Source organism: Alligator sinensis, unplaced genomic scaffold (genome assembly GCF_000455745.1).
Source record: "Alligator sinensis unplaced genomic scaffold, ASM45574v1 scaffold87_1, whole genome shotgun sequence".
Lineage (NCBI taxonomy): Eukaryota > Metazoa > Chordata > Crocodylia > Alligatoridae > Alligator > Alligator sinensis.
This window is the reverse complement of record NW_005841929.1, coordinates 1,172,315-1,185,688: the sequence shown is the minus strand read 5'-3', so window position 1 is coordinate 1,185,688 and position 13,374 is coordinate 1,172,315. Positions and strand designations below refer to the sequence as shown.

General features: G+C 46.4%; 1 protein-coding gene across 2 annotated transcripts in view; it reads left to right on the top strand.

Moving 5' to 3' along the window:
* The first annotated feature begins 2,618 nt into the window (after nt 1-2,618).
* The window catches only part of SLC25A18 (solute carrier family 25 member 18), an 18,480-nt gene continuing 7,724 nt past the window's right edge, over nt 2,619-13,374 (top strand). Inside the window, exons 1-5 of one of the 2 annotated variants that reach the window (XM_025198800.1) lie at nt 2,619-2,763; nt 5,344-5,463; nt 8,804-8,926; nt 11,568-11,623; nt 12,795-12,885. In XM_025198800.1, the coding sequence (XP_025054585.1) occupies nt 5,441-5,463; nt 8,804-8,926; nt 11,568-11,623; nt 12,795-12,885 (293 nt within the window). In that variant the 5' untranslated portion in view covers nt 2,619-2,763; nt 5,344-5,440. Of the gene's footprint in view, nt 2,764-4,231; nt 5,464-8,803; nt 8,927-11,567; nt 11,624-12,794; nt 12,886-13,374 lie in introns of those variants that run through there. The other variant, XM_006019459.3, reaches the window with a different exon arrangement.

Genomic DNA, 13,374 nt, shown 5'->3' with positions numbered 1-13,374 from the left:
AGTGGGCATGGGAAGAGGCAGCTGGAGGAGTTTGTTATGGGATAGAGCCTTCTGGCTTGGAGTCTCTCCAGGTCTTGGCAGCAGCATTTCCTTTCTGCTTGGGTGCAGCTGCTCCCTCCTGCCCCAGCAGCACCAGGAAACCACATGTTCCCTGCCTGCACTTTTTTTTTAACTCCACATTTTTTTCCATAAGACGCTGCCAGCATCTAGGGATCGTAAAAAGTTCACTCATGTCACAAATGAATGCTAATTCTTCCGGGGCTAGTGGGCAAAAGTTGTTTGCAGTTTCCTTGGGCTTTGACCTTTTGTTTTGACCATGGCAGAGGCAGGGAGAACTGCAATCCATCAAATCCATGGCTCCTCTTTGACAGATAGTTGGGGGGGGCCTTCTTCCAGCTAAACCAAAATGAACCCAGGAGAGGGATTTAGAAAAATTCAGATGGACTTTGCAATAGATGCTTTTTTTTAAAAAAAAGGTCAGATTCATCCCTAGTGTAACTGCTTAATTAGAATTTGCAGCACAGTTACAGCCAAGGTGCAGCTGGCCTTACAGACTACGTTGGGGCCAAAATGTTCATATCCCTCAGAAAAACAGGCAGGGGCTGCAGTAGTGGGCTGGTGCCCCAAGCACCCACTTGGGCACAAAAATGGTAGCTGCCACACCAACCATCTCAGCCAGCCCAGCCCTTGCCAGCAGCTTCGCCACTTAGGGCACAGACCCAGGTTTTACATCTCTGAGGCACTGCACAGCTATTGTGTAGCAGAGCAACCAGTATTAGGCCCTGTCCTGTAGTCTGTGCACTCAGATAGAGGCAGCTGCCTGTCCCCCTCCCCTTTGCCATTTTTGTGGATGCAGTATTGAACAAAAGGGACATTTATTCTTGTAAACCTTCCAGCCTGCCCCAGTGCAAAGAGGTTATAAAGAATCTCATTTTCTTTGGTCTGTCCCCCAAAGCACAGGTTATCCACTGACTGAGATTTTACAGATTTCTGGTCACTCTTTGAGCAATGATGTGCTGGAGCAGTGAGCGAGCCAGGCAGTTCCACTTCAGCCTTGTCCCTTCTTCACAGCCAAAGCAAGTGCTTGTTGAGAGAAGAGAATATTTGGGGACTGTAGAGCTACTGAGGATGGGAAGGATGGATGTGTCTCATGATGCATGGGAAAAGCGCCTGCCTAAGAGCTGGTTGCATTTGTCACTGGTCAATTTTAGGAATTCTGAAGACCCTAAGCTTTTGTGCCTCAGGGGAGGAAACCAGTAAAGGAGCTTGCCTTTCTCTTCTTCTTCCAGCAAGGAAAACTGGGATGTGACATATGGAGTCGATGCAGGATGACATATAGCTGCTTGTTTTGTTTGGACCTGAAGCCCAGCTCTGCTACTTTCTCCTTGGCAGCAAAAACCATCTGAATATATCACAGATGACCTACATTTCCTTTTGGCGAATATTCAGTGACACCTTCTCTGTTATTGTGATTTTTATCATTTCATGGGAAAGTTAGAGACTCCTACCGTGCTATTTACTTTAATATTCCCTTTCAGGGCCAGGCACAAATCAAGGACTTGGTACCTAGTATTTAAAGATTTGTGAGGACATAGAGCAATGAGGCAGCTTAATCCTAAACTCTATTATAAGATGGATCTTAATAGCGACCGCTTAAATGCAGGTGTATGTGACTCAAGATCATTGATGCTTCATTAAAGTAGAAAGGAAATGAGATGAGAACCAGGATTTGCATTTGGGGAAACGCGCCACACAGCTACCTGCCTTCATTTTAAGATTCCCAGGGGAGATGCATCACAGACACTTTTCTTACCTTAAGTGTCCCTGGGAAAATGGATGAGATGTACCTGCATTTGAATGTAACTTACCCAGGGAAGCATAACCCCCATGCATTCACCGGACCAAACTGGGAGGTGATGTCTTGGGGGATGTGATTCTTTCACATGTGCCTCTTGGTCAAGAAGTTTCTGTGACAAGACTGATAAAATAACTCCATAGGGAAGAGGAAAGACTGATGTCTGCAAATATGCGAAGAGCTTAGACATTGAGGACTGAGAGAAAATTACTTACTTTGGAACAAGAGGGAATACTAGGAGAAATGGGATGCAACTGAGGGAGCAAAAAAAAAAAAAAGGCTGAATATCAAGAAATGTTTCCTGAAGGTGAGAGTAATGAAATAATTTCCTAAGGGAAGTTGTGGAAGCTCTATTGGTTTGGACATTTAAAGCTAGTTTGAAGGTATCCCCAGAGGACCACATTTAGGAATCAATTCTGCAATGGCAGGGGCATGACTGGTTGACCAAAAGGGTCTTTTGCATCACTGACTTACACAGCTGTATTAACTGAATGATTGCAGCTAGCCAGCCCTTGGGAAGGTGGGGCTCAGTGACACAGAAGAAAAGGAAATCCAACCCGTGTGTGTCTAAAAACCTGTTTTAGCTTGAGGTTAACAACATAACAGGCATTTTTGTGGGTGAGGCAGTTGTTACCTCTGTCTCCACCCAGACAGAAAGCTCTGGCTGGCAGGGGCAAGGAGCAACTACCTTTTTTAGCCAAAAGAAAGGACTAATAAAGTGAAACAACAGGAAAAAACATTTTCACACTCCTTAAAAGCAATGGGATTTTGTGAACTGTCTCTTTAGACTGGAAATGACGGGGTTTGTTTGCTAGAGGAATCCAATCCAGCTGTGAGTCAGATATTTGGGTTTAGAAGAGGAGAAAAAAACAAGGAGAAGGGAGGGACGTGATAGTTTAGAAATAGAGGTAAGTCTTTTTTTCTCTCCAGCCCCACTTCAGCCCAGTGTGCATACACTCGCAGTTGCATGCAAACGCATGCACTTTCAGGGCAAGTTCCAGACTGGAGATGTTTGAGAAGCTGAGCTGAACTCTTAACTCATTTTGTTGCTTGGATTTGTAGAGCTTCTGTGATGCTTGACTGGGCAGACACTTGGAAGTTGGATTTCAAATAAAGCTGGACCTAAGCTGCAAAATACAGGCCTGTATCTGAACTTTCCCAGAGTTTGGAGTTGGTTGAGGCCTAGCTCTAGGTCCTTTAGTAATGTCATGAGTGAATTGTCTTGCTGAAAGAGTTTGCTGCATCCCACACCTTACTTTGTCTACTGTCACACTTGGATCAAGGTGCAGTTTAGAAAACATGCTTCCACAAAGTGCTCTGCTCAGTAAGGAGGCATGGGAGAGGGGAGATATGCATTGACTGCTGGGGGTGATAATGGGGGAAAAGGATCAGAAATTAGCCTGCCGTGATGTTGCCAGCTCACACTATTTGATCACAAGTCTTGTGGTACTTGGCGCTTTTCTTCAAATTTTAGATGCTAGAGGCATGTTCTTGCCTGCCATTTCATCTGTCATTTAAAAAATGTATGTTTGTGTCCTTTGTGGCTATGAAGAAAAGCTATAAAACATGAGCCTTAAACATACCAACATTGGACACCAAGTAAAAAGAACTTATTTTTGTGTAAATATCTTGTTTTTTGGGGGGGTTTAAGTAAATCTAGATTTTTTAAAATACTTACTTGTCAGTCCTGGGACTGGATGTCAGCAGGGACTGTGTAAGGTTGGGCCTGATCTCTCTTCACTTCACATCATCCCATGCTCAGTGTAGCTACACTTTGTGATAACAAAACCAGGTAAAATGGCTGCAGGTTCCAGTTGTTTTTAGGGTAACCCTGTACCCCAAATATTAATATCAGTTCTGCCAGTCTTTGGGCTTCCCTGTCACCAAAACTCATCGACTTTGACCAAACAGTGCATGCGTGTCTCAGTTCAAATGGGCCAGCGCCAGCCGATACTATGCCGCCTCTTCAGCCTGTGCCCTGGGTCATTTATTGATGTGACAGGAAGGACTTAAAAGGAGACAGCATTGTTGGGTCCTGTGCTGGCAGCAGTCAGCAGTGTGCCCCGTTGCTTAGTGCTCATGAGTTTACAGTGAATCTAGAGTCTGAATCCCAAACCTTTCTCTTGTCTAAACAGCCTAGAAGCGCAGCAGTAAGCAATAAATGTGGTCCCCATTCTGGATGGGGGTGGTTGCCTGGGGGCCCACTAGAGCCCACAGTTTTCCAAATATACTGTTTGCGCTAGAGATCTGTGTTTAACGCCCCACTACTCTTGGTGCCTTCTGCCTCTCGGTCCAGCTGCTGTCTCAGGTCAGAAATGAAGCACCTTGGCAGAGCTGCGGGAGGTCAGGACCGGACCAGCAGGGGGAGCTGCGACGCAGGCCTGAAGTGCGCAGGGGAGGTGAAAGTTGGCATGGGGCCTAACTAGATTTCAGCTACTGTGGTCATTTAAAAAAATACTATTTACAAGTGCTGATGTGGTTCCTGCTTATTGAAAAAGAAAGAACAAGTGTGCATAGCCACTGAACAGCTGGACTCTCATCATTACAGTCGCACAGCCTCTTGCACCTGCTCACACCTCTGGGCCTGCTGCTACTCCTTGGGCATTAGCACATGAGGAGACGATGCCCACGTGCTGGGTGTCCCAAGGGGGCAATCTATGGAGAGCTAAAATTCTGCTCACTGCATCCCGTCTTCCAAACCCATCTACCTTTCTTGCCCTGCATCCTATCAAGAGGGTTTTGTGGCTGTCTCTGCTTTCTTTGTCTGCCTTCCAGCCCCTTCTCTCTCCCTTTGCAGCAACTGCAAGGTTCACTTGTGGGTGAAGTAGGAGGGATGGGAGGGAAGCTCAGGGGCTTTTAGTCGTGGCTTTGTACTGCAGGGATCCTCGGCGTCTTGCCTCTCAGCAGAGACAGGAGCCCTATGACGGGTACTTCTGTGCCATCTGTTCAGGGATTCCTTAAGAATCCTGTTGCTAGGATGACACCAGCTCAAAGAGCTACCACAAGCTGTTCCAGGAGCTCGGGGAGTAGTCAGGACCCACAGAGAAAGCTGTCATAGCAACTGGAAGAACAAGGCTGACTTGGTTATGAATCACTCGCCCCTCTTGGGAATTCAGCCCCGGGCCCAGAGCATGAGAATGGTGCAGAAGGGAACCTTGCCCCATGGCAGGGGTAATTTGGGTAATAGGGTGAATTTCACCGCAGGAGGAAAGGAAATGTTTCTGTGGTGAACTGATTAGGAAAAGAAAATAGTGGCTATTTGAGGCTGCCCAGAGCCTTGGGAAGTTAGACTTTGGTCCCTTGGGTGATGAGCTAATGGACAGAGTGCAGGGGAGGCAATACAAAGTGCATGATGAATTGTGCTCCTATTGATTGATGTATTACTTGGCCCTGGGTGTAATTACCAGAGCTGCAGTATGTGCGATATGCCCTTAGGTGCTGAAGCACATGATAAGTGCTGCTGTAAGATCTGGTGTTCTGTTTCCCAGCTGAACAAAGCAGCCTCTTTCAAAGCGAAGCTCGTCTCTGTGGAGAAAGAATCTCCCTGTGTCAGCAGCAGCCAAGGAACGAGGTCCCCAGGGAACAATGGGAAGCGAGAAGAAGATCAGGTCAGTGTCACTCCCATTGTTTCTTACCCTTCAGTGAGTAACTGTGGCCCCTTGTGAAACTGCCTCCTGGATGTCAGTTGCAGCAGCTGGGAGCTAGTGGGCCTGCTCTTCACATCGCTTTGGATGATGGAGTGCAGGAAAACCCAGGTGACTTCTGTGCATTTACAAAGAGTTCAGATTTAATTCATCCAGAAAGGTCCTAAGAGCACCAACAGGCATCTTGGTCCTACTGCTGTTGTTCCAACAACTTCACCATTGGGGTATCATCACCAGTTCAGTGTGTTTGAGCCTGCCTGAGCAGTCCCATGAGTGTGCTGGGCAGTGCCACTCCAGTGAGTTTGTAGATGGAGATGTGGGAGGCATACATGCACACTGAGCTTTTACAGCGTGTGGACTGATGTGCTCAGCTAACCAGTCTGAGAGGGAGTTGCCAACCAAGCAGACTACAGGTTCAGTCTGTTGTTTAGCAACTTTCCCAGCCCACCCTGGGGACTCTGCATTAGACCTGAGTTTCAAGCTCAGGTTAGGCTTAGCTCAAGGTGTGGTAAAACCAGGGCCTTGGTGTCCCTTCTGTCAGTAGTTTGAGCACATGCTACTGAATGGAGTGGGTGTACTTGTCAAACAAACGTATTTGTCAAACAGCCAGCCAGTAGGATAATTAGGAGAAAAGAAGCTGTAAGAGAAAAGATGGTCCCCAGTAGTCAGGGCAGCTGCAAGACTCTTCTGTGTCTGCTACCTAGGACATGGGAAAGCAGCTGTCAATGTCTTGTTCCCATGCCCTGGGAATGAGGCCTTAAGGAACAGAGTCCCCTAAAAAGGGCAAGACCTTGTACAACTTCTCTTGTTGTACAGAGCTGACCTTCAAGCACATATTCACTCTCTTTAATATCCACCTTCCACTGTGAGGGTGCATGCATCTCAAGTGCTCACACTTAGAAGACTGCCCCCACCACCTCCAGCAATGTCCAAGGGCATAAAGGATGGTAAGTGTTTCCTGCTCATCAGTTCCTCTCAACTGCCTTGGCTCCTGCTCTCTGACCCAGACCACATGCTTGACCTATACCCATTTTCTAAACCTGACTTCCTTTTATTCTTTCTCTTCTGATCTTTGAACTCTTTGATAGGATTTTTTTTCTCTCTTCCATCACTTTTTTCTAGTGAGACTGGAAACTCCTCTGGCCTATGTCTATATCCAGGCAAACTAAGTTTTAGCTTTTTCTTCACTTCAATCTGGTATCTCTCTTGACCATTGATGCAACTTCTTCTATATCTCCTGAATTCCTCCAGGGCCCAAGCAAAGTCTGTGGTACCCTATGGTATGTTTCTGTACCTGACATCACCAAGGAGTACCAATTCCAGGTACCTCTACACCAAACAATGTCTCACTTCCAGAGTAGTCACTGCATTTGGTAATGCAGTCTTTTAGTTGGTGTTCATGCAGGATCCTCTGATCCATGTCCAAGTGATCTGTCCACTGCCTTGGAGTCTCCCACAGTGGAATGGGTAAAGCACTTGAAAAGAAAAAGAAGTGTCACCAGGAACAAGAGTTTTTTTTAATGTATTGTCCATAGGCACATTTCATGTCCTGCCTGCCTTTCCTTCTTCCCCAAAGTCCTTGACCCTCTGGGATCCTGCAGTTGGGAGGAACTGAGGACTGAAAGTACAAACTTCTTTCTCTGCCCTTGGCACAGAGCACAGTGTACATGAGATGTTATACAGGCATTGCTAGGAAAGAAGTCGCCAAGTTCACAGGCTTGAAGCACTTGGACAGCTACAGTGAGGATCTGTGTGTATAGACACATCTTCTCAGATAACCCCATGGCTAAGATTTTTTCAAAGCTACCTTGGAGGCTTACTTGAACAGCACTCCTCAAAATGATCAAGGAGACCCCTGGGTCAGCTTTCCAGCTCTCTCTGCTTCACTATCTGTGCTCCTAAGGTACTTACTGGTACCTGGATCCCATTAGCACATCACAGTCTTCAAGGGATTTTTCCTCACAACACTCCAGCAACTCAGGGACATGCTGTTTTTACTTTTTTCCAGGCACAGAGGGTATGTCTACACATGGATTAACACACATTAGTTAATGTGCATTAAATCTAGTACCTCCATTGTGGGGTACTAGGAAAATACTTATTAGCCAATCTTAATGCTCATTAACTAAAAAGAATAGGGTGTCTGTACACAAGCTCAGAGGTGGAGGAGGGGTGCGTTTTAATTAAAGTGGCTCCAAGAAACGCTCTAATTAAAGCGCCTGGAGCATCTCGTGTATTAGCATCCCTGTGCTTCAGAATGGCAGTGGTGGGGCTTTTATCTAAAGTTTGTTCAACAAGCTTTAGATAAAGTCCCCCACCACCATTTTGAAGCACAGGGATGTTGATGTATGAAACGCAGAGGTGGCTGGAGTGTGACAATTACCATGCTCAACCAGATTCAGTTAATTGAGTCTGTTCCCACGTGTTGTAATTACAATGCATCAGAGCAGCCTTTGCACTCATATATAGGCACCCATGGTTTATAGTGATGCTTTGATGCACATTGGCTTATTTTAATGTGCATTAACTACAAAGCATGTTTTTAGCGATGCTTTAACACACAAAATAAGCTAATGTGCATTAAAGTGCATGTGTAGATGTGCCCAGAGAGACTAAGTGACTAACCCAAGGCCGTGCAGAAAATCTGCTGCAAATCAACAATTTAAACCTAAGTCTTCTGCGTCTTGACCCACTGGACCATCCTTCAAAACTTTCTTGGTGGCCATTCAGCAAACATCCCTTTCCCCTCCTGCTCAGGTTTTCTTTATGCAGTTGAAATTTCCATTGCTAGCTCCTCTTCACTCCCTCCTGCGTGTAGCAGCTTAATTAGTGAAATCATCTGGAGAGGGCTGAGCATAAAGGATGGGGCCTATTACTTCACTATTTAAGCAGAAGAGAGCCCAATAGCCAAAATCAGATTTTTCTGCATAAAATTGTGTGTGTACACATAAAGTATCTTGGTGTTCTGTTTTTAAATTGACATTCAGAATTAAGATAGACCTTCCCAGATCTACACGTTTTAGAACAACGTTTAGCTCTTTTCGCTGAGGGTAGGGGTATTTGAGATGCTAAACTTCGGTGCTGAGGAGAGGCATGGAAGCTGAGTAATTGATGATGGGTGCTGCAGACAGTAAAAGCTGTCCGATTGTCTTAGGACTTAAGCTCCTTTTGCATGGCCTTTGTCCCTTCTGAGCTGTCACCCAGGAGAGATTGGGGTGCAATAGGAGAAACAGCTATTGTTTTGATGCAGAGAGTTGCCCTGCTCTGTGTTGCCTGCTGTCTTTCATTTTCCTTTTCCTTTCAGTCTTCCAGCAAAGTTGATCAGTGGAGGAGTGGCTGGGCTGGTGGGGGTCACCTGCGTCTTCCCAATTGATTTGGCGAAAACTCGTCTTCAGAACCAGCAGAGAGAAGGAGTCTATACTGGCATGTATGTGCTCACAGACCACCTCCCCGCCACCTCCAAGGGGAGGTGCTAATGAGTGAATCTGGAACTGCCCCTCAAAAATCTTGAGGGTGGCTGGCATGGAATATTATTTCCTCAGCTGTTCCCCCTATTCATTCCTCAGCCTTGAGGAGCCTCCATGGTCAATACTATTTTCTGTCTCCAGAGCTAAAATATCTTAAGTTCCCAGGGCTTCTGGGTGTATGGAGAAAGAAAATGACTCCTGGAAAGAGCAGGCACCTGTCTTACAGGCTCTGGTCACTAGAGGGTGCAGGGAAACAACAGTAATGATTATTTAAGCTTAAAGAAAGAGTGCTTGTAAGTGCTTCGAAGTGAAGGGCTGTGTGACCACTAGCTGGCTGTGAGATTTGAAAACCTTTTCCTTCAGGTCAGGGTGAATTCCACTGGATGGAATTTTCTCTCCTTACTTAAATCAAGGAGCACATCTGTGAAGGGCCAGCAGCGGGGATGATGCCCAAGAGCAACCAGCATGGTTTCATTAGGGGCAGGTCCGGTCAGACCAACCGGATTGCCTTCTACGATCAGGTCACAAAACCATTGGACGCAGGTGTCACGGTACATGTAGTGTTTCTGGACTTCAGGAAGGCCTGTGACACTGTCTCCCACCCCATTCTCATTAAAAAGCTAGGTAACTGTGGCCTTGATGCCTTCACAGTCAGATGGATTGCAAATTGGCTGAGAGGTCGTACTCAGAGAGTGGTGGTGGATGGGTCATATTTGACCTGGAGGGATGTGGGCAGTGGGGTCCCCCAGGGCTCGGTCCTTGGGCCCGCACTGTTCAATTTCTTTATTAGCGATTTGGATGACGGGGTGAAGAGCAGCCTGTTTAAATTCGCAGACGACACCAAGATTTGGGGTGAGGTGGGCATGCTAGAAGGGAGGGACAGGATACAGCAGGACCTGGACAGGTTACAGGGGTGGGCAAATTAAAATAGGATGGGATTCAATACTGACAAGTGCAGGGTGCTGCACTTAGGCAGTAGGAACCAGCAGCATACCTATAGGCTGGGAACTCCCTTCGCAAAAGCACGGTGGCAGAAAGAGATCTTGGAGTCATTATAGATTCCAAGATGAACATGGGCCGACAATGCGAGAACACGTTCAGTAGGGCTAATCGTACCTTGTCGTGCATCCACAGTAGCATCACAAGCAGGGCCAAAGAGGTGATCCTCCCCCTCTATGCGATGCTGGTCAGGCCGCAGCTGGAGTACTGTGTCCAGTTCTGGGTGCCGCACTTCAGGAGGGATGTGGACAGCATTGAGAGGGTTCAAAGGAGGGCCACCCGCATGATCCGGGGACAGCAGGGCAGACCCTACGAAGAGAGGCTAAGGGACCTTAACCTGTTCAGCCTTCGCAAGAGAAGGCTGAGAGGGGACCTGGTGGCCGTCTATAAACTTACTAGGGGGGACCAACGGGGTTTGGGAGAGACCTTGTTCCCCCGAGCACCTCCTGGAGTAACAAGGAATAATGGCCACAAATTGTTAGAGGGTAGGTTTAGACTAGACATCCAAAGGCACTACTTCACAGTCAGGGCAGCTAGGATGTGGAACCAACTTCCAAGGGAAGTGGTGATGGCTCTTACCCTGGGGGTATTTAAGAGGAGTCTCGACGTTTACCTGGCTGGGGTCATTTGAGCCCAGTTTTCTCTCCTGGCTAGGGCAGGGGGTCAGACTAGAAGATCTACAAGGTCCCTTCTGATCCTACATCTATGAATCTATGAAAACAAAATTAAACCCTCCAGCCCCACCTCTAGCCTTAAAAATCAAAGTCCTCCTCTGCTGCAGGGCAAGAGAAATACTAAAGAGTCAGGGCTGTTTAAATTAGTTTTTGTTAAGTAGAAGTTTCTTGCACAGTTTCCCTGTAAGAAAATTGCTCCACGGTTTTTCTTTGGGAGCCCTGCTAGCCAAGCTGTACAGTAGAGCAGTGGTTCTCAACTGGAGATGGTTATGAAATGTACCCAGGGGATGTCCCAAGGCACTGCACCAATACTTTTCAATCTAAAGCAAAGAATAGCCTACTCCCAGAGGCATAACTGGCCAGCTCCTGTGCATGGGGCAGGACTGGCTGCTGTGCTACTAGTAGCATTGGTGTAGTCAGTTGCCACCTGGAGCTATCATTGTTTATATCTTGAGTCTTATATTTCTAAGCAAAAATTTTTTACTTGAAGAAGGGGCCATAGCACTGGGACAAAGTAGCTGCCTCCTGGCCACAGGTATATCATTATCTTTTTGTATAACCAGGCTGTGTTCTAAAGTGTCCCTGTCCCGTTAAAACGTTGCCAACCACTGCTGTGTTATACATGGAATAGCTCTTCTGTGCCACTTCTGTGGCACAGAACGGCTCTTCTGTGGCACTTCTGTCCATGCCCTATATAGAAAGTACAGCCACGTTGAAACATTACGAGATGTTTGTATATGTCCATGTACCACTGCACTTAGTGGATATGCTAGCCAGCCTCCTCCAAGGGCATGACCACGTTGCCCTTTTATATCTGCTTACAGAGGCAATAAACTGCAGCTGTATTTAAGGTAACAGAGTTGTTGGTAGTGAACCAAAGAATGGTCTTGGGGCAGCTCACCCTGTGTCTGTCTCTCTCTGGTTCTAGGCGGGATTGCCTGGTGAAGACTCTGCGCTCAGAGGGATTCTTCGGCATATACCGAGGTAGTTTCTGTAGGGAATTTAAGGAGCAACTTTCCAATGCATAGTTCCAGCCCCACTGCAGAAGGGCAGACTTCCAGCTGAATGCCTCTCCCCTGCCACTCCGTAATAAAGGCATCCTTTAATTCCAGCCCCACACAAAGACACTGCTTGAATTTGGTAAGCAGGGCTGACAGCTAATGAAAAGGAAAATGCTGGATCCAAAAGGAAGGAAATGATTTGGAGAAAAGCAATGGAAATTATCAGAAGCAAGGCAATATGATAGAGAAATATTAGATAAGGAACAGAAAGGTCAGCTGTTGCTCCGTTTTTTTTTACTTCCCCCTTATAAGAAACCAAAAGACTAACCATTGAAAATGGATAAAAGCACACACCCTGTCACTTTCTACCCAATATACATGTAACGTGAGGAACTCCCTGCTGCAGGGTATTAGTGAGACAACTATCTAAATTCATGCTCGGGACAACATATTTATGCCAATAAGAAGAGCAGATGCAGTTACGCTAGAATAGAAGGAACCAGGAAGGATTTTTTTTCTCTAGAAACAGCATTGTGGTGCTGGGGACTCCTTTCTCTGGCTTGGTTCATTTCTGTAGGTACTATGTTGGAGTAGATAGACACTGACTTCTTGGGTTGTTGCCCATCCCTAAACTCCAGGAGAACTGAGGGTGTAGGAGACCTTCCTATTGTTAGTCTTTGTCTACGGAGATCCTCTCCTGCAAAGTTACAGGGCCTTTTGTGTCTCCTCGGAGACCCTGGCCTGCAGGCTGGTCCCAGCTGTCCCTTCCCAATATTGCAAACATCCCACTGCTTGATGCTCAAACTATTTCATCCCAAGGATCAACAGGAAGCACCGTGTGGAACTACTACTGCTCCACAGGCATTAGTCTGTCAGCACTGCTGTCTGTCAGCACACAGGCTCCCAGGCATTCCCAGCCCTTACCTCCAGGCTGTCTTGCCCCCAAGGCCTGGCTCTGGTTTCCTTGCTGTCTCTTTGGAACTCTCTTCCTCTTCTGCCCTTTTGACCTGTTACTAGCTGAGGCCTCCAAGATACAGTGCACAGGATAATTTCTCTTTACTTCTCACTTGGCCTAATTCAAGGGAGGAGGGCTTTTAATAGATTAGAGTGTGACAGAATTAACCCTTTATTTCCCATTCCCTATCCTTACCTAGGAGCTGCTGTGAACCTGACGCTAGTCACTCCAGAGAAAGCCATCAAGCTGGCTGCTAATGACTTCTTTCGACAGCTGCTCTTACAGGATGAGTATGGAGGAAACATCACTCTCTAAGTTCGGCTTTATGCATGTAAAAAGTTAGTTGAATATGGTTAGGAATGGGGGAGGAGGGAGATGTGGAGGTTTTTGTATGAAGTTATTTGAACAGGCATGTTTAATTTTGTGTTTATGTAGATCTTTATCATTGTGTGAATGTGTAGTTGTGCATGTGTAAAGTCATGCGGGTATGCGTACATATATACAGTATGTGTTGTGTGTGCATGTTTGGTGTGTATATTGTGTGGTGCTTAGGGGAATGTGTCCAGGAATGTTATGGGAATCTTTTGCCTTTCTCTGAAGCATCTGAGACCCAGTATTTAATAGTACAGTAACTAGAATAAGAAGCATAAATGTAAAATCTCATGCTTCAAGACTTAACTTGATCATCTGCTGAGGTCAGGAAAGAGTTTTCTCTCTAGGTACATTATTGCAAAATCAAGAACATGGTCAGGTTTGTTGGTTGTTTTGTGTTTGGGGGG